The 20,409-nt window shown below is 38.4% G+C and overlaps 1 protein-coding gene across 2 annotated transcripts in view; it reads left to right on the plus strand.

Moving 5' to 3' along the window:
* LOC120481360 (leucine-rich repeat transmembrane neuronal protein 4) overlaps window positions 1-20,409 on the plus strand; it is a 433,509-nt gene that overhangs the window by 176,018 nt on the left and 237,082 nt on the right. For both annotated transcript variants that reach the window (XM_039674987.2, XM_039675015.2), the window contains exon 3: window positions 14,195-14,289. In XM_039674987.2, coding sequence (XP_039530921.2) covers window positions 14,262-14,289 — 28 coding nt within the window. In that variant the 5' untranslated portion in view covers window positions 14,195-14,261. The remainder of the gene's footprint in view (window positions 1-14,194; window positions 14,290-20,409) is intronic.

Raw genomic sequence — 20,409 nt, forward strand, 5'->3', positions numbered from 1 at the left:
TTTTCAGTAGTATTTACCTTACCAAAAAATCTTTTTTTTTTTCAGTGTAGAATAAACGCCTATTGCAGAAGGTGTGATTTGCCCACCAAACTTTTTAAATACGACATGATCATCATGATTTCCTGTGCTTTTTCAAATTGCAGCTGACTTTTTTTTCCAGCTTGTTGATTTAATTTGCTCTGAGACTGGAAAGAGGAAGATTGCGTGTCAAGCTGTAAACCGCAGAACCCCATTTAAATACTTCCAGCCATCAATTCATATTTAATGAAAGACATTTTCACCAAGGCCAGCTAATTTAGACGGAAATGTGTGAATTAACCCCTGTGATTGACACTGTTTAACAGTTCACTTGCTGAAAAGAAGAACACGTGCATGCACTGATAGATTAAACCGTCTGAGTATTATTTGGTCAGTAAACCTCCGAGTAACACACTAAATGAAATTTCAATGGCAACAGAACAAACATGGCCGTGGACAGGAAGTACTTACTGTATATTTGACTCCATAAGCCTTGAATGTTGAAAGTATTGAAAGTGACAGTCTGTGAGAGCCAAGACCATTGCCATGGTTACAGAGCATGAACAATGAGTGCTTTCTGCTCAAGGAGAGACACACAATGTCTACATGGAGAAAGTTCTGCTATCCCCGGTGATACGATCTCAAGGGCTTCACACAGCCTGCATAATTAAAAGCATGAAGAGACACTTACTAGTGTTAATTGTTCCTCATATCCATATGTTCCGTGTGAACTGTTACCAACGCAATGATGCATGAACTACTTTCTCTTTCAAGCTCAGATCAGAATGATGAGATATTTCTAGCAAATTCGCTGAATATTATAATGGTGTTCAAGAAACTTTTTTAGAGCATTACAAAAGAGATTGTTATTAATGTACTTTGATATTTACATAAATGCTGTTGTAACTCCTGAAACAGTGTGTATGTGGACTACTTTAAATGGATAGTTCACTTTGAAATTAATTTTTCGTATGTTTTATCTTACCTCAAGGGCATCCAAGATGTAAGTGTCTTTTTTTCCACAGTATTTTCAATTTTGATATTTTTCGGTCAAACCGTTGTTGTCTATCAGTCATATAATGGAGGTTTAGGGGGTCATCCCCTCGGTCCACCTCAAAGAGCATGCACAGAGAAGTCCAGATTAAACATGATTTAATGACTCGTGAATATAAGTACACATTGATGGCCTAAGACACGAAACGAGCGGTTTGTGTGAGAAAACGAACCGTATTTATATTGTTTTTACCTCGTGTAACCACAGCCACGTCCAATTAATCTGACGGCACGGGCTCTTTGGTCTGCGCATCCGCCGGAAGTGATTGCTTGCGCGTCTACGTCACTCATTGTTTACATAGAGATTTCGTAAGTTTTACCTTTCACTAAACATATTTAGATATATCGAAATCGTCTTCCATATATCTAAATATGTTTAGTGAAAGGTCAAGGGCAAGTCAAGACCAAGTCTGTGAAGGAACAAGTTCGAGACAAGTCTGACAATGCAGAAATCGGCCTTGAAAAAAACGTTAATTGGTTAACAGAAAGTTTCCTTATATACGGTAAATGGTACATTTAATGTAATTTTACCAAAATACCGTTAAATTTACAGTTTTTGGAAGTGAAAAAGTAATTTGGAAGTCATTGTATTGTATTGTAATTTACAGTAAAAAACCATAAATTGACATTCCCACAATTCATTGTGTGACACTTCATATTTTGTTGAAATAACCGTTTCATATAACACAGTCTCATCCCAAAAAGTCATATAACTGATGTTTTGGGACGTTTTTTGACCATACGTCAATATCCGCCTTTTTAGGGCCCCCTTAAACGTCGGTAGATGGCGATCCCGGGCCGTCATACAACTGACGCTTTACCTTTAACGTCAGTTAGGTGACGGGTTAGGTTTAGGGTTAGGTTTAGGTCTGGGGTAGAGTTAGGATCCCATAACCTCATCTACCGACGTTTAAGGGGGCCCTAAAAAGGCGAATATTGACGTATGGTCAAAAGACGTCCCAAAACGTCAGTTATATGACATCTTGGGATGAGACCGGGTTGTTTCATCATAGTTTTCTTTTTTTCTTTTTTCTAATCAGTTTTGTGCATTAGGGTTTTATGTTACATTTAATGCTAAATTAATGTTTATTGCGTTTTTAAAATTTCAAGTGTATTGCCATGATGGTGTTTAATGTTTGTGTGAATGACTAATTGATCGAATGCTTTGATTGATCATTTGACTCATTATTGTTGGCTGTCATGTGTTACAATGAAACAAAACAGATATTAATACTTCAAAAGGTCAGTAAATGAACATTATATCAGATAATGAAATACGGTAAATATCTAAGTTAAATCTGTAAAACCAATAACGTTGCTACCGTGTTTTTGACGGCAAAGTTGTGGCAACTACAGCTGCCGTTTTTTACCGTAAAAATTCTCAATGTCATGGTTTCATGGTTTAGCTTTAAAAAACAACAACATAAAAGTGTATTTTATTCCATGCCTGTATAGCTTTGAGCTCATTTGCTTTTCTCATAAAACAGCAATATCTGAAATATGTGTTTCATAATAGACCTACTCTGAAAACAAAGTAAAATCTATTTCGTTGCATTGCTTTTGCAGTATGTGTAAAGGGAAAGACATTTCATGTCGCACATGATTATGATCAATGCATCAGTGTTGAGTTCACAGTCAGCGTATGTAAACAGTTTCATCTAAACACCATTTAGTGTCATCACGGATATTCTGTCTGGAAGGAGACACATCACTGGAAATGAGCACAGCTGAAAAAAAAGAGCAAGAAACTTTTAATTTACATATCTGACGCATTTCCTTTCAGTTACGTTTTATTACCCTCCATATATGACAAATTAGACTGCAGTACCATAATTGAACAGTAAAGATGGATATAAAGACAGCAGATATCACTTTTAAAAGAGACAAGATGATGTAATGATGAATGTCTGTCTACTGATCAGCTCGTGGGGATCGAGGAGAGATGCAAACGCCAGAACTGTTGGGACAATTATTCAATTAGATGGTCTGACATCTTCTCTCACACTGCTTTCAGGCGTAGCATGTTTACACGGCCTGCTGTGAATTCAAGGTCAGAGCAACCAAAGAAAAACTTCATCTCCAATTTACACCGATGCTAATGTTAAAAACACATTCCTGCACTTTAGGGCGTTAGTGCGCCCCTGTTGTGAAGGCCTTTATTAAATTATGCTGTTACCTCGTTTTGGTCAAATTCTTAGGCAGAATCACAGCATAGTCAAACCACAATTTATTCAGACATCTTTAACATTTCTCACATTATCACAGTTTATTCGCTATAGTTTTATTCGTTTATAGTTTTAGAGTTGATTTTAAAATTGTATTGTTTGTTTTTAAAGCTCTCAATGGGCTTGCTCCACCATACGTGACTGCAGATGCAAACCTTACGAGAATCAAACAGGACTCTCAGGTCAACAAATCAACTTTTGTTGGTTGTCCCAAGGACAAGGTACAGACTATGGGGTGACCGGGCCTTTTCTGTATAGCTGCGCCAAGACTTTGGAACAAGATACCTGTCGATTTACGAACTATCACGGAATTAGGCCCTTTTAAAGCTAAGCTTAAGACTTATTTATTTAGACTGGCTTTTATATCATAACTTTGTTGACTCATTCTGTGTCATTTTGCATTGTATTGGTTTTTTATTTTATTTTTTTATTGTTATTTTGGAAAGCACTTTGGTTCACCTTGAAAAAGGGATGTAAAGGGCTGTATAAATAAATATTGATTGATTGATTGATTGATTGATTGATTGATTGATTGATTGATTGATTGATAGTTTAGAAAACGGTAATACATGACAAGACCTCAGAGTTATCAAATCAGTTGATATTTCACTGGTTTCCCAAATGAATTAGGTTGAATAACTGTCCGCTGTTACATTTATGTACACCATTAGATAATACCAATTTAGCTCAACCAATTACCAAGCTGGTAGTCCACTCTATTATGGATTTTGGGGTATAATATGTCAGTTTTTTACTTTCATAAATGAACTATAGTGTCCTGCACCCACTATGCCATATCTGGTGTCTGAATATTTGGTTGGTTTGACTGCAGTTAGGGTTAGTATGCATAATTGATTAAAAAATTAACAATTTAATCCAGAATTCGTCTGTGGTGTTTTTGTTTTTGCTAAGTATGTTGCATTATTAGCTTAGCAGTTGGACTGATCTGTAAATCGAGATTTACATTATTCGCTTGCTGCCTATGTAGTTTTGTGATGTGTAATTCATTACAGCAACGTGCCATCATTCACTGCAGTGTGAGATAAGGCTTATCCTGAGGCATCTGTGCGCAGACTGATGGAACATGCTCGGTGGTGAAATAGATTAACAATTAATTTGCATGAATAATTAAAACACAATTAAACGGGGAACTGTACATGTCATTGGTTATAGAGTTTGTTGATTTAGCAAAGTCCAGCTGAACACCTCAAGAGTGATTAGATACACACCAGTGTTTTTTTTTTTTTTTTTTTTTTTTTTTTATAGTTTTAGAGAATGAGAAATTATGTGAGAAATGTTTCCTTCCTTGGTAGCTGATATATATATATATATATATATATATATATATATATGAAGAGTTCAGATGCAAAAGCCTCTAAGTGCCATTTGAAATTTTCTTCTAAAATGATAATTTTTATCAAGCTTGTATATTTAAGTTCAGTAATTTCACTTAAATGTCAATGAAGATTACCAATTAATTGTCATTTAAGTGAAATTACTGAACTTAAATATACAAGCTTGATAAAAATGGTCATTTTAGAAGAAAATTTCAAATGGAATTTAGAGGCTTTTGCATCTGAACTCTTCATATATTCTATAATTTCTTTATATACTATTTTTATGTAGTTTTAGACAACAATAATAATCCTAATACAAACATATAGTTGGAATATAACACCCCACGTCCCTTTTTCAGGTCAGAATGCTTATATTGAAGACAATAATAATAATAATTGACATGGTTTTGATCGGCGTTCAGCTGGAAGACAAATAAAAAGCCAACAAAATTGGATGGAAAAAGTCATTTCCATACATTTCCATAACTTTTCAGGCTCTGAGTTTCAAGATGGACATTACATTAATAATTTCACAAAATCTGCCTCCCAATTTCCCCACTTCTACGATGCTCTGCAATTATGTATTGTCCTAGTGATGGGAAGCATTGTATTGACTGGAACATGCAAACACAATGTTCATTTTCATGTTGATACCGCAAACCCCTCTGTTGCAGATTGTGTGTGATTGCATGTCTTTCTAAATTCATGACATTTAAATTAATTTTACATCTTTTTGTTTAATGTCTTGTTCCACTTGAGGAATGTTGTTTCTACCTGTGTCAGATTTCAGTTATACCAAACTTTTCTCCTTCAGTGCAAGTGGTTGTGAATAAACATTTGTTCAAAAGCATACTAGTATACAATAATCCACCAGAAATAGTATCCCACCCATGCACCATGGCATATTTTCAACATACTTGAGCTCATTTATCCTTCTCTCACAATCGATATAGTACAAGTAGCATGTGGATTCTCTTTGGGTTTTCTCTGCAGAAACTAAAGAGGGAAAGAAAGCAATTGGAAAACACAGATGAGATGAAACCACCCGTTCGTTTTTGTCCGGCGAGAGGTCGTCTTTAGCCTTACTGACATTTACTTAATGAGAGTAGACATGCCGGAGAGCAGATCTATTTTCCAGCGTTCATGTGTGGAGGAGGTGAGAATCGTTGTCTATATCCTGCCACAGTCTTTCTAATAATGGACAGACATAGACAAAGAAACCATTTTATCTAAAAGTTCATTGACGGTATGTAGTCGTATTGATGTTGCCCCGTGTATCGGTTCATTATCAATTCCTTTTGTCACATCTGAGATGTTCTTGTATATCAAAGAGATCTAGTCGTTACAAGAAATTATACAATGCTATTTTGCACAGCCATATCTTTGTCTTGCAGAATGAATTTTGAGTTAAGTACAATATGCATATACTGCTATACCAACCCGATCTCACGGCAATTCGTTCGAATTTTACGAGGTGGCTAATTCGTACAAATTCATACATACGACCTCACTTGTACAAATTCGTACGATTTTTTTTACAAGTTGCCCAATTCATATGGCTTTGTACGAATGACCTAACTTTGTCATTTACTCACATAGTTGTTTCAAACCTTTATGAATCTCTTTCTTCTGCTGAACAATAAAAGATAGGGGGGTTGGGGGGGGGGGGGGGGGTCTATGTTAATAGGGCACAGTCTATCAACAGTAGTGGGCGGGGCCTAAGCATATGTGATGTCACAAAAGGTATCAGTTCTGAGATACTGCTTATGATTTACAGGGATTAAAAAAAAGGGAGTGGGTGGATTTAACATTTTTGCCCATCTACAGTATGTCCATTATCCTTCATTGTGACTTTAGGGTGAATAAATTATGAAAGTTTTTTATTTTTATTTTTTTTATTCTGGGGTGAAATATTTATTTAATAATGTATAAATTCATTTATGTGGGGCAGGTTTTTTTTTTTTTTTTTTCAATGAAAGCACATTTGTTAGATAGGTGCATTTTATCATTCTAAAATAGAGGCTGACTACAATATTAGTCATCCTATGCTTTTGACCTCAGCAAAAAAGGCCAAACATGCAAGAACCACAATCATCAAAGAACAATGAGACTTATAAACTACAGAAACAGACATGTATCACTGGTTTCATATGTACAGTACATGGCGTAAACCTAATCCAAGACTAAAATACATATTTGAGCAGTCTTAACTGAAAGAAACTTGCTGAAAAAAAACTTGCTTAACTGAAAAAAAATTTGTACAAAATTTTGAATTTAGTAAAATTTAGAATTTAGATGTGATTTCTGATTTCCTGCATTCTGGTGCATTTTAGGCCTTAGGCCATGCCCTTACCTATACCAATAAAATAACTTAAACCAGTCAATACCAATGGTCAAATAATACAATAATAATAATAACAGTTTGACAGTTAATGATAATGAACAAGTTGAATGTTTATTATGCTCTGTGTGCTGACAGAAAAAGTGCAAACGCATAATATTGATAAATTATAATATAGGTAATACAAAAAATAATAGGTAATACAACAATCTAGTTTAATCAATACCCAGCTGTAGACTATATATTTTTGACAATTGGATAATGGATAACAATGTGTTGATACTAGAGAAAGAGAGAGAGAAAAGGCTCTGAAAAAGAGGGTGGGACAACGTTCTTGATTGTAACACCCAAGTATGAGAAGAAAGTTGATTTGAACTAGTATTAAACACAGTAATCTAGCTCAGAACTTAAAAACATCAAAAACAAAGCAAACACACAGGTTTTAATATTCCTATAACTATTTTAATATCAAATGTGTGTGAAACAGTGTTTATGTGTGTGAGTGAGTGAGTGACAGAGACAGACAGGTCAATTCCCACGACTAACTTTACATTATTTCCACTCGACGTGCGACGTCACTGGCGCTGCCATTCTGCTCTCATCTGAGGTAAAAAAAATGTCCCGTGGTGCGCGTGCACGGTGCACTCCCCTAATCTGATACTGTGGGCGGCGCTGATTGGCGAAATATAAACTTTTTTGCATAGCGACCGGGGAACCATTGGCTTAAATTCCAGCACTGTGGGGCTGAGCGAACTGGCGCCCTGAGAAGACAGCCTATTGGCTATAGCCTACTACTACACCAACATGATAAAAGTAACGAAAGTGAATGCAAATATCATTCTGGTGATTTCAAAACACTTTTAAAAGTAAAACCATTATTAGCATATAATTAACACAGATTATTTTTCAAAATGATAAATTATAATATATATTAAAAAAACAGACAAACAGGTCGGAGGGAGGGCGGCGCCCCAGCGCCCTCTATGGGCGAGCCGCCCCTGTCAGTGCCATTGTTTTGTCTCAAAATGCATGTTTTAAAACTACTTAAATGTTCAATTTAACTTAGACCTCCTGGCTTGATCTAAGCCCTCTCTGTATAAACCGGCCTTAAACATTCACCTTTTTCGTCTCTTATCAGTATAAAAATCCTTTTTTTTAATACCATGTATACACTGCCCAAAAAAAGTGTTCATGGATGGTCAGCTCTAATATTATTCTGCAAACCACTGATGAACATCCTGATCTCTGCCTGAGTGAATTCATTTCATATGCCAAAAGAAATAAAAATGCATGGTGTTCGATTGATCATAGGGATTGTCATTGTGACTTTCTTTCCAAATTATTCCTTATACATTTTTCTGCCACATGTAAAACAAAAATCCCAAAGCATTTTGTCTATCATAGACACCTAAATCACAGGTATTTTATAGACTTCCTTTATTTTGCAATCATTGCAGTACCCAGGAGTCACAGAAATATTGCATCAATCGTTTGCTTGTTTTCAGCGTTCCGTGTTTTAGGACATGCCTACATATATAAATACAAATTTTGCCCGTGGTGCAGAGCTTTGAAAGACATCATGCATACTATATTCCTAAATTCCCTGTTTTGTCAGAAAGTACTTCTTTCAGAAACAGGGCATGCTGGGATGCATTATGCAAAAGAATGTGTATATCCACACCCCCATGTGCTGAGACGAGTGACCGCAGGCGCTTTATGAGAAGGAGACCACAGTTGCATTACCGTCCCTCCTCCACTTCAATATTCAAGAGACTGTTAAATAACAAGGCGCTGCATACATTTCATCATATTTCCTTGCCCCAGAATACATTTCTCCTCAACCTGCTGTCTGCAGATGAGAGATTGATGGACACGCAGAACAGCTTTTCACGGTTGCTGTATCAATTAGAATATATGCAGGAGACAGACCCGATCTGTGAGTGGCGACAGGCTGTCAGGCGTAAGTAAAGCTGTCGTTTAGCGGCCCGGCCCAGAATGACACGGGCCGCCTGGGAGAGAGGACGCAGCGCTTTTGAGAGCAAATATTGATCTGAAACACATCTTTTTGTCTCGTTATTTTTTGTATTCTAATACTCTTTCAAATAAATTACCATAGTAACCGTTTTGCTGAAAGTCAGACAAAATTGCCACTGTATTGATGGCATGAAAACTATGGTTACCATATGGTAGGAATTCTGGCTTGAAACTCTGGATAGCACAGGCTGATAGGTCCTTAACTCACTGGTACGATCACATTTTTATTTACATATTGCGGCCGATTGGTTCCTGCTGCATCAGCGGCCAATGAGCTGCGGCTCAATATTCAAATAAGGGTTGTGCCATATAGTGCCAGTGACATATGTTGAGAAAGGCACACAATAAGTAAGGTGCTAGAACTTTAGTACTGTAGCTTTGGGGTTTGGACAATAATGGCGCTTTTCCACTACACAGTACCAGCTCGACTCGACTTGCCTTGGCTCGGCTCGCCTTTTTTTTTGGTTTTCGATTGTGTTAAAGTTGTACCTGTACCTGCTTTCAGGTACTTTTCTTTGTATCACCACTGGCGAGGTTCTGAGCGAGCTGAGGCGATACTAAAATGTGATGTGAAAACAATGCCGACTGCTGATTGGTCAGAGAGAATCGTCACCGTTCACTGCGTCATCAGTGCTCGCGCTAGATGGAGTAACCCAGCCATTTTTAAATAGTTTGGCCTAGGGCTGTATATCGCACGATATGTTATGCGCATCTAATCAGTAAAGCCGGTGTTCTGACAATTCATGCTACCCATCGAGATTTGCTACTTACCGGTTATGCGCATGTGCAGACTTACAAAAGGTACATTTTCCTGTTATAATATATAATTTCCCTTTAAAAAATGCTTACTACCATATGAATATTTGTACGGCCAGCCAGCTGAAAAAGAATAACTGAAATTTTCAGTTACTATGAGGAAAGGTGTACTTTGACAAGTCAAAGATGAATATTTTATGATAATTTTTACTTTTCACACCGTTTTAAAAGTAAAAATAGTCGTCTACAGTATACAGTAGCTACTCATAACTTAGAATTGTATTATAATTGTATTTCATACGACTTTAATCTGCATTCTGTGATCAATTCGCGCTACGGTAGCATTTTTCGACAAGGCAGCAAAAATCGACAGAACACCGGTTCCTTGATTAGTAGTAAATCACCTTCACCTGCTTTCAGATGGAGCGGAATTTACTACAAAGAGCCGTAGATCACAGACAAGCTGAGCCAAATCGCGTTAATATCGAGGACGTATCGCCAGCGATATTTAATGCGATATGGCTCAGCTTGTCAGTTAATTACGGCTCTTCGTCACGACAAAATCTCCCGTGTTAAACTAACACCAGTGGTGGAGGAAGTACTGAATTTCAGTACTTAGGTAAAAGTACAAATAACCAGATAAATATTTACTTTAGTAAAAGTAGAAGTAACAGCAACCATACTTAAGTAAAAAGTAAAAAGTACCTGATTTTAAATGTACTTTAAGTATTAAAAGTAAAAGTACTTGCAAAACAATTTATTCACTTACTGTCTATTTTCTAATGATTAATAAAACATTTCATTCTAACTCATTCAAACTAATACTCCTATAATGTTCAATAATGATGGAAAAAAAATTGTTGTCACCATTTCTGAAACAAGCTTGCAATTAGGCAAAATACACATCATGCTTATCCTTACTATATGTTATAACTATGTTTGGCGCCAGATGGAGTAACCCAGCCATTTTTAAATAGTTTGGCCAGAGATAGTTACTAAACTTACTACCATTATTATGGCAACTCGGAAGAATACGCCGTGGTCAAACGAGGAGGTTCAGACTTTCCTTTGTTTGGTGGCCGAAGAGTGGATCCAGCGAGAGCTTGATGGGGTAACGAGCGAAAGACCGGGTACTGTTTGTGGCATTACAGTCTGCAATGGAAAACGGAGCAAAAAGAGAGCTGAGCGCACCTTTTGCTAGTTTAACGACGGGAAAAATGGTCAGCGCCCGGCGCATGGTCTCAGAGGGTTGTTAGCATTCTCTTAAAGGACAACTCCGGCGCAAAATGAACCTTTAGTCTAATTACACATTGTTACCTAGTGAACCGTTATCTGAGATTTGTTTTCATGATTGCCGAATGTAAATAGTTTTATCTCTAAAAACAGTTTAGCCTATAACGCTAGTATATGGGGCATAGAGTAATGACAAATAAAAATCGCTTGTTATTACCACTAACAAGGCTCAAAATATCCCCACACTAACACGACCGCATAATAAGAGTCCCTACATTCAAACCAAAGTAACACAGTCTCATCCCAAAAAGTCATATAACTGACGTTTTGGGACGTATTTTGACCATACGTCAATATCCGCCTTTTTAGGGCCCCCTTAAACGTCGGTAGATGGCGATCCCGGGCCGTCATACAACTGACGCTTTACCTTTAACGTCAGTTAGGTGACGGGTTAGGTTTAGGGTTAGGTTTAGGTCTGGGGTAGAGTTAGGATCCCATAACCTCATCTACCGACGTTTAAGGGGGCCCTAAAAAGGCGAATATTGACGTATGGTCAAAAGACGTCCCAAAACGTCAGTTATATGACGTCTTGGGATGAGACCGGGTTGACCAAAGCATTGAGAACTTTGTCAGTGTCCATACAGTTTAATAAGAAGATATTTTATACACACAGTCAACTTCGCGAATACAGGAAGAAGCCATCTTGGAAAAATAGTCTCTACCAGTCGATCTACGAACGCCGATCCAAGTGCGCTGGTGAGATGTGAATAAGGTGATAAGGTGAGCGCGAACAGTAGGCTACGTGTACATATTGAAGAGAAGAAAACGGTTCGTGTTTGTGTTTCTTCCGAAAACAACGGACCATATGAGATTCTGCTCAGTTCAGCGCACTTGGATCGGCGTTCGTAGATCGACTGGTAGAGACTATTTTTCTAAGATGGCTTCTTCCTGTATTCGCGAAGTTGACTGTGTGTATAAAATATCTTCTTATTAAACTGTTTGGACACTGACAAAGTTTTCAATGCTTTGGTTTGAATGTAGGGACTCTTGTTATGCTGTCGTGTTACTGTGGGGCTATTTTGAGCCTTGTTAGTGGTAATAACAAGCGATTTTTATTTGTCATTACTCTATGCCCTATATACTAGCGTTATACTAGCGTTATAAGCTAAACTGTTTTTAGAGATAAAACTATTTACATTCGGCAATCATGAAAACAAATCTCAGAAAACGGTTCACTAGGTAACAATGTGTAATTAGACCAAAGGTTAATTTTGCGCCGGAGTTGTCCTTTAATGAGTAATGGTTGTGATTTGGGCTTTACGTGGAGTAAACCAATCAGAGTCTCATCACCCATTTCCTTCAAAAGCCAGTTGCACTCACGTCATGGCGAATGTAAGATCGTGCCCTCTGTGTGAACAATAATACAACAGAGCTTCACTATAAAGAGTCTATCAGCCATTTTCACTGTGGAAAGATTCATTTGAAGAGATGTCATCACACTCCTGTCTTTGAAAGTTATAATAAAGCCATCATTGATTTAACAGGAGTAACAGTCATGAAAGGACTGTTATTTTTAGTTTTGGTATCTCTAGCTGCTTCGCTGGTCTCGTGTGGAATTTCTATCGCAAGCAAATTAAATCTTAGATTGCTGGATGTGTTTGAACGTTCTCCTCTCCTCACACTCCTTTTAGTCTGACAACACTTCTCTCCCCTTTCATTTTCTGCACCGTGTGATCAAATTGCTTTTGATGTGACATCATTCTTTCCCAGTGTTATTTACCCGAGTGTCAGCCGGGTCTCGGCAGACATCCTCACGATGCTCTTTGTGCAAAGTCTCCGAGAAAATGTTTTCCCGATTGATGTTGTGCGTCTCTTACTGTGGTCACACACAGGAGAGACTCCCATTCAGGAGTGATGGATTGGTCTCAGACTTGAGTCTTTGCTTCCGATGCTTCAGCCATTTCCTGGTCAGAGGGGGATGATGGAACCATTGCAAAGAGAATCTACAATCTTTATTTATCACCACACAAGCATGTGGTATTTATTTCTGAAAAGTCACCATAGAACTTCTTGGTTGCGTATGTAACCTGAGTAGGGAATGGAGACGCTACTGTACGTCGGATAACGGCGAAATGGGGTTTCGCTTAGAAAGCATATCAACTTCGAGTATTACAAAAACGAGCCAATGGCAACGAAATGCCATGGGTCTGCGGATTTCTCATAGCGGGACTCAGCCCCACCTTGTGGGTATATAAGGAATTACACTGGCTATATGCAGATATGTCATTTGTGATGTAACGATTCACTCGCAACCCAGACTGATCTCATGAAGTAGCGTGTGTATGACACGCCAATTCGTATTTCCATTTTTGGCGTGCTATCAAGGCGCATAATCGCTTTTCAGCGTGTTTATGAACGCGGTTGACTTAACGTTATTACTGTATATATAAATTAATGACTTACCTCAACCCCGTCCCTAAACCTAACCGTCACTGGGGTTAATGGCATTTATGACTGTTCCCTTACCATCCTAGGAAAAAAAAAAGATCGCTCCCCAGATGTAGATGTACATTTTGCGTCGTTTCGCGCGTACATTTGACGGCGTGTACAGACACGAGGAATCACTCGGACGTTAATGGCGTAGACATACACGTGGATACACGCGGATAGCTCAAAATGCGTAGAGATAACACGCCACTTGACTCGAAATTGGCGTGTATGTTTACGCAAAAGTCATGATGTCATGTTGCGCAACCAGTTGAAAATCGATAAAAACGTGTGACGATTCAAGGCGGTTGAAATGTTAAACGAATCGCGATACACGTTTTAAACAGCAGGGTCGTTTACTGAATAGCCTACTGTGAAGCTGTGAACCTCGCTTTACAGGCACAATAGCAGCGAGCACACACTGGCGCGAACCTAGCGAGTGTTTTCACTTCATTCCTAAGGAACTTGAGCTTGTGTGAGCACTCATGAACTGAATAATGAACTGAAAACGCTTGGCTTGCTCCGCTCAGGCGGCCTCACGCCGATAAGACTCTTATTCATCATCTGGTGTCGTTTAAAGCCCTTTGAACAGTTTGCATTGAAACTGTCTTTTGGACCTTGAACCGTTTGGTTCCCACTGAAGTGCATTATATGGAGAAAAATCCTGGAATGTTTTCATCAAAAACCTTAATTTCTTTTTTTTTTTACAGTGTCTTCACGGCCTGGCCGACTCACTTTGAGGTCACCCCGAGGAACAGACCCCACATCAGGGTGAGAATGGAGGAGAGCAGCTGTGGATTTCACGGTAACGTCCCCTTTGCCTTAACCTCCCGCCCAGCATCAGGGTTCAGTATGTGGCGGATCAATAGCTTTCTGCCCTGCCTATGGGCGTCCACACATCCCACACTAAGCTCAGGGTTAATGACTTGTGACACGTTTAATTCCCAGAATGCCCTGCATGTCGCACTTTAACTCCGCCGATAGCTCTCCCGCACGAGGACGGGACCACCGTCGAAGATGTGTGCTTTCTAGCTGCGGTTTGGCCGACTCTTCAGACATTAGAAACGGGGCGAGCTCGCTCTTTGTCTAGCCCTCGCATTCGTTATGTCGCTTTGGGATTTCAAAGCATGCAGTAATTCAATTTCATCCCAGAGAGCTGCTGTCACACATTTCTTAATGTGTGGGCGTCCAGACCAACCATATGGATTTGTTTGCTTTAATGTCAAAGCACAAGTTCCCTCTGGGGGTATATTCTAAACACAGGGACATTTGTACTGTTTCCCATTTCATATTGTTTCCTCATTCTCATTAAGTGCCTTTGCATTGCTCCAATTAGTGACGGGATTCTCTCTTAACATGCAAAGGCCTTCTGTTTAAATCTGTCCCCAGACGAATGGATGGGAATGTGATGATTGAGTTCATTACTGAAGGGGGAAAATGGTTACAAAGCATGTCAAACTCCATTACAAGAGGTTAAAGAGCAGGTTATGAGCATATGACAACAATTATATATGTTCATTTATGTTATTGAAAACCTGGTGCTATCACAATAATTTGACATGTTTATTAATAAATTTTAATTGCTTAAAGGATTAGTTCACTTTTGAAAAAACTTTTGCTGATAATTTACTCACCCCCATGTCATCCAAGATGTCCATGTCTTTCTTTCCTCAGTCGAAAAGAAATTTAGGTTTTTGATGAAAACATTCCAGGATTTTTCTCCATATAATGGACTTCAATGGGAACCGGATGGTTCAAGGTCCAAAAGACAGTTAATAACTGTTTCAGATGCAGCTTCAAATGTCTTTAAACAACACCAGGCGATGAATAAGGGTCTTATCATGCGAAACGATCGGTTATTTCAAAGCTTATTCCAAAAATGTAACTTTTCTAAGGACAAATGCTAGCCTTGCTATATTCTCTGAGGCGCGTTTGTAACGTCACGTAATACGTAATTACGTTCAAAAGGTCACGGGCGACGTAGCCGGAAGTACAGAATCAAAATCGTTCGACATCGTTGTTTTATTTTTTAATTCCTTTTTTTGTAAACGGTGTTTGAGCTACTTTGCACGTTCAACCTATGCGTTCAACTTGTAAACACTGACTCTGTACTTTCGGCTACGTCGCCCGTGACCTTTTGAACGTAATTACGTATTACGTGACGTTGCAAACGCCCCTCACAGAATAGAGCAAGGCTAGCATTTGTCCTTAGAAAAATTACATTTTTGGAATAAGCTTTGAAATAACCGATCGTTTCGCATGATAAGACCCTTATTCATCGCCTGGTGTCGTTTAAAGACATTTGAAGCTGCATCTGAAACTGTTATAACTGTCTTTTGGACCTTGAACCATCCGGTTCCCATTGAAGTCCATTAAATGGAGAAAAATCCTGGAATGTTTTCATCAAAAACCTAAATTTCTTTTCAACTGAGGAAAGAAAGACATGGACATCTTGGATGACATGGGGGTGAGTAAATTATCAGCAAAAGTTTTTTCAAAAGTGAACTAATCCTTTAAGTCCTAATTTTAAGATGACCATGTTACAGTGTAACAATAGTACTAAGTAATAATAGGCTACTATAGGGTTGGGATTATGATTAGGGTCTGATTTAGGGTTAGATGCATGTAAGATATATATATTTTTACGTTTTTTTTTCTAGGGAATTTTTAGGGGAGACATGGATAAGACAATTAAATGAAAAAAACTTGAGAGCCCCATAACGTGTAATGAATTAAATGCCTGCAAACAGTTTTTTGAGAAAAGCTGAACGGACATGGTGACGGTAGGATGGGTGATATGTGGACTCGATCGAGCACAATGACATTTGAAGGAACTGGCCCGGGCTTTTGACAGAAAATAAACATGAGGTGAAAAAGCGTGCTTGACAGATTTCTTGTTAGAATAGCAACTTGATCTGACAGTTCAATCAAAATGCTCAGCAATAGTTCATGAGAATAAGCATTATCTCTCACTGTATCCCACGCCTGTATCATGGCCAGACACCTGCAGTGCAGAGGAAAACGAGTCTACCACCACTAAAGCAAATAAGACGAGCGGGATTTCAGTGTCTGAATATTTGAAGATACGCTTCTGCTCCAGCTGATACAGCACGGCTACTTATCAGCATTTTGCATAGACCAGGATGTGTTTAGTTTGGAGACGTCTGCAAGTCAGTCCAAAAAGAAATATACTGTGGTTAAATGCATGCAGAAGTTAGCAAACCCTGCAATGATAAAGCAGATTTGTGGAAATTAATGTTTTAAAGTCCTTTTACATTCTTTGAAAGGTGGTGAGTGTGTTGTGTGTGTGTGTTTGTGAGTCTGTATCGCGTGTTTTGGCTTCAGGCGTTGCATTCATGGCTCTCAAATGCACGCTGAGTTCACTAGCAGCCAGTTTTACAAGCCAAATGCCCACTAGAATATCAAAAATAAAGTGGCCACAGGGGGAAAAAAAGTCTTGCTGATGGTTTGGCTCTGTGAACAACAGCACCTGTATACTATGGCATAAACCCTCATGCAGTAACACCCTCAGACGGCACGGTTTACTGACTGTCTGAAGTGGAATGCATGCAGAAATATCATCTATCTATTGAAAAGGCTGGTCCATTAGTCACTTGGTCTGACAGCCCGTTGTGAACGTTTTTTTTTCTTTACTAATATTTATTTTCTTCATAGGCAACTGAGTTCTGAGTCATGAATCAAAATGAATTACAACATAACAACTTTCTATCTATCTATCTATCTATCTATCTATCTATCTATCTATCTATCTATCTATCTATCTATCTATCTATCTATCTATCTATCTATCTATCTATCTATCTATCTATCTATCTATCTATCTATCTATCTATCTATCTATCTATCTATCTATCTATCTATCTATCTATCTATCTATCTATCTATCTATCTATCTATCTATCTATCTATCTATCTATCTATCTATCTATCGTTTTATCCATATATTGTTCCATCTGTCATTCTCTCTATCTTTAAGTCTCACAAATCTTTAAACTTAAAGGTTTTCTACACACTCAGAAAAAAAGTACGAAAGCTGTCACCGGGGCTGTACCTTTCAAAAAGGTAAACTTTTGTCCATTTTAGGTGTTAATATGTCCATTTAGGTCCTAATATGTACATTCTAGGTGCTAATATGTACATTTTAGGTGTTAATATGTACATTTTAGGTGCTAATATGTACATTTTAAGTGCTAATATGTACCATGCTTTTGTGCCTTTTTTTCTGAGAGTGAGACTTTTTTTTTTAACTTTCAAAAAGCCATCATTTAAACTTTGTCTTGACAAACTTTGTTTTTCAGTTAAAAATCAGCTTTATGAAATTTGAATTTCAATTTATTTTAAATTGGCTTTTATTTTGCTTCATGTTAGCATCTCACTTGTCCTGCATATTTCATGAACTGTTAACATAAACAACGGTTTGCTAATTCTTTCATAATTATCATGATTCATGCAATTTTTAGAATCTAGTGAGTTGTTTTGAATTAATAATGTTTAAATTCCAGTTCAATTCCTGAATTGGAATTTATTTTGAATGCATGTGTATTACGTGTTCAGTCTATAGCCACGTAGTGACATCGCCAAAACTTCTGGCTTGGCATGCATAATATAACACAGTCTCATCCCAAAAAATCATATAACTGACGAATTGGGACGTTTTTTGACCATACGTCAATATCCGCCTTTTTAGGGCCCCCTTAAACGTCGGTAGATGGCGATCCCGGGCCGTCATACAACTGACGCTTTACCTTTAACGTCAGTTAGGTGACGGGTTAGGTTTAGGGTTAAGTTTAGGTCTGGGGTAGAGTTAGGATCCCATAACCTCATCTACCGACGTTTAAGGGGGCCCTAAAAAGGCGAATATTGACGTATGGTCAAAAGACGTCCCAAAACGTCAGTTATATGACGTCTTGGGATGAGACCGGGTTGCATAATACAGCATTTTTAGTTGGATCCGTGTAAACGAGGGTCGTGTTAACCATGTCTGTCGTCTGAACACATAATGAGGTCACTATTTTTACAAATTCGTGTTTTTGTAGTTTACACAGCGCTGATAATGGTATATTGCCTAAAATGCATATGTACTGTTTTAATCAACGCATTCTCATCCCAAGGCGTCATCTAGCTGACAATTTTGACCATGCTTCAACATCCAACGCTTTAGACACCCTTTAGCGTCAGTTAGATGATGGGGGTAGGTTTATGTCTGGGGTGGGCTAGGGTTAGACCACTAGGAAAGCATCATCTACAGTAAGTGACGCTAAAGGGCGCCTAAAGCGTCGGATGTTGAAGCATGGTCAAAATCGTCAGTTAGATGATGCCTTGGGATGACAATGGGCTGTTTTAATAGAATAACACAGTCTCATCCCAAAAAGTCATATAACTGACGTCTTGGGACGTCTTTTGACCATACGTCAATATCCGCCTTTTTAGGGCCCCCTTAAACGTCGATAGATGGCGATCCCGGGCCGTCATACAACTGACGCTTTACCTTTAACGCCAGTTAGGTGACGGGTTAGGTTTAGGTCTGGGGTAGAGTTAGGATCCCATAACCTCATCTACCGACGTTTAAGGGGGCCCTAAAAAGGCGAATATTGACGTATGGTCAAAAGACGTCCCAAAACGTCAGTTATATGACGTCTTGGGATGAGACCGGGTTGAATAGAAAACAGTATGTTACAGTCAGTGATTTTCACAAAGTTGCACTTTGAAACCTGTTTTCAAAAATGTGTGTTTTCTGGCCCCCAGAACACTTTTATCGTGTATGTAAATCAAAATGCATTAAAAGTTTTCAGTTTTTAGTTGAAAACGGTGTTGTGTAAACGGCCTCAGTCTCATAGTCTGGGCGGTTCTTGTCACGCTGCAGAATGGACAAGATTTGTAAATAGTAAACAAGTCTGGCTGTGAAAGCTGCCTGTCCTGCAAGGGAAAGGAGAAGGGTATTGGAATAGGGTTGGAAGCATCAGCAATTATCACATGATAAAGGGAGCAGGTGATGTCTACTTCAACAGTATTGATCTTGAGGGAGAAGGAGGCATGTTGCTCTTAAGTGACCCTAATGCACAACCAGTGCTCTCAAATAGCCTTGAGAGACGAGTTAGTTGAAATAGTAATACCTGTCATGCTTGTCAATGGAAACTGCTGACCACTGTCATATTTAACCTAACACACACTCACACGCTACAACAGACAAGTGTCATTGAGCTTGGTTTAAAGACCTAAGCTGCCTTGCAGTCTACGGTCTAAATGGACAGCTACTTTCCAAGGGAGCATCCTGACTGAAATAGGACTGAACACACTTTACAAAAGTTGAGTATTATTGAATATAAACCTGTAATTGATGAACATTTATATTGAGTCATCTGCACAATGTTTTTTAGCTGCATTGCATCCTGACATTACCTGTCTTTCTGCAGGAAGAATGCACTGAAATGTTGTCAAAGTTGAGGTATATTGTGAGCCAGCATTACGTGGATTTGATGCTTACTGTTTACAGCTGCTTTTTGTGTCAGGAGAACAATGACGCTGTAAAAAGCTGGCACCTGCAACAGATATAGTTTAATCACACAAGATGAATATTAATACCAGCAAAACATCAAAGCACAGCTTTAGGACATTATCAGGCACATCCTCTGATAACACACCTTGAACTCTGTTTCTGAACAGGAGCCATGGATGTCCAGGAGCGATAAGTGTGTTTTCACAGGTCTGATAACCTTCCAGTCCACTGAGATCATAAATCAGCTACAGACGTGATTGTTTAAATCACAAATATTCCTGACTGATCCTGTCAAGTAACTGAGATTTTTTTTAATAGATGATATTTTAAGAGCACATCTCGCCTATTTTTTACTTACCCTCAAGTAAGTAAACCATTTCTTTGGTTTGTACCCTCAACCATTTCTTT

This window comes from Pimephales promelas, chromosome 14, assembly GCF_988280905.1.
Source record: "Pimephales promelas chromosome 14, fPimPro1.hap1.1, whole genome shotgun sequence".
NCBI classification, from domain to species: Eukaryota; Metazoa; Chordata; class Actinopteri; order Cypriniformes; family Leuciscidae; genus Pimephales; species Pimephales promelas.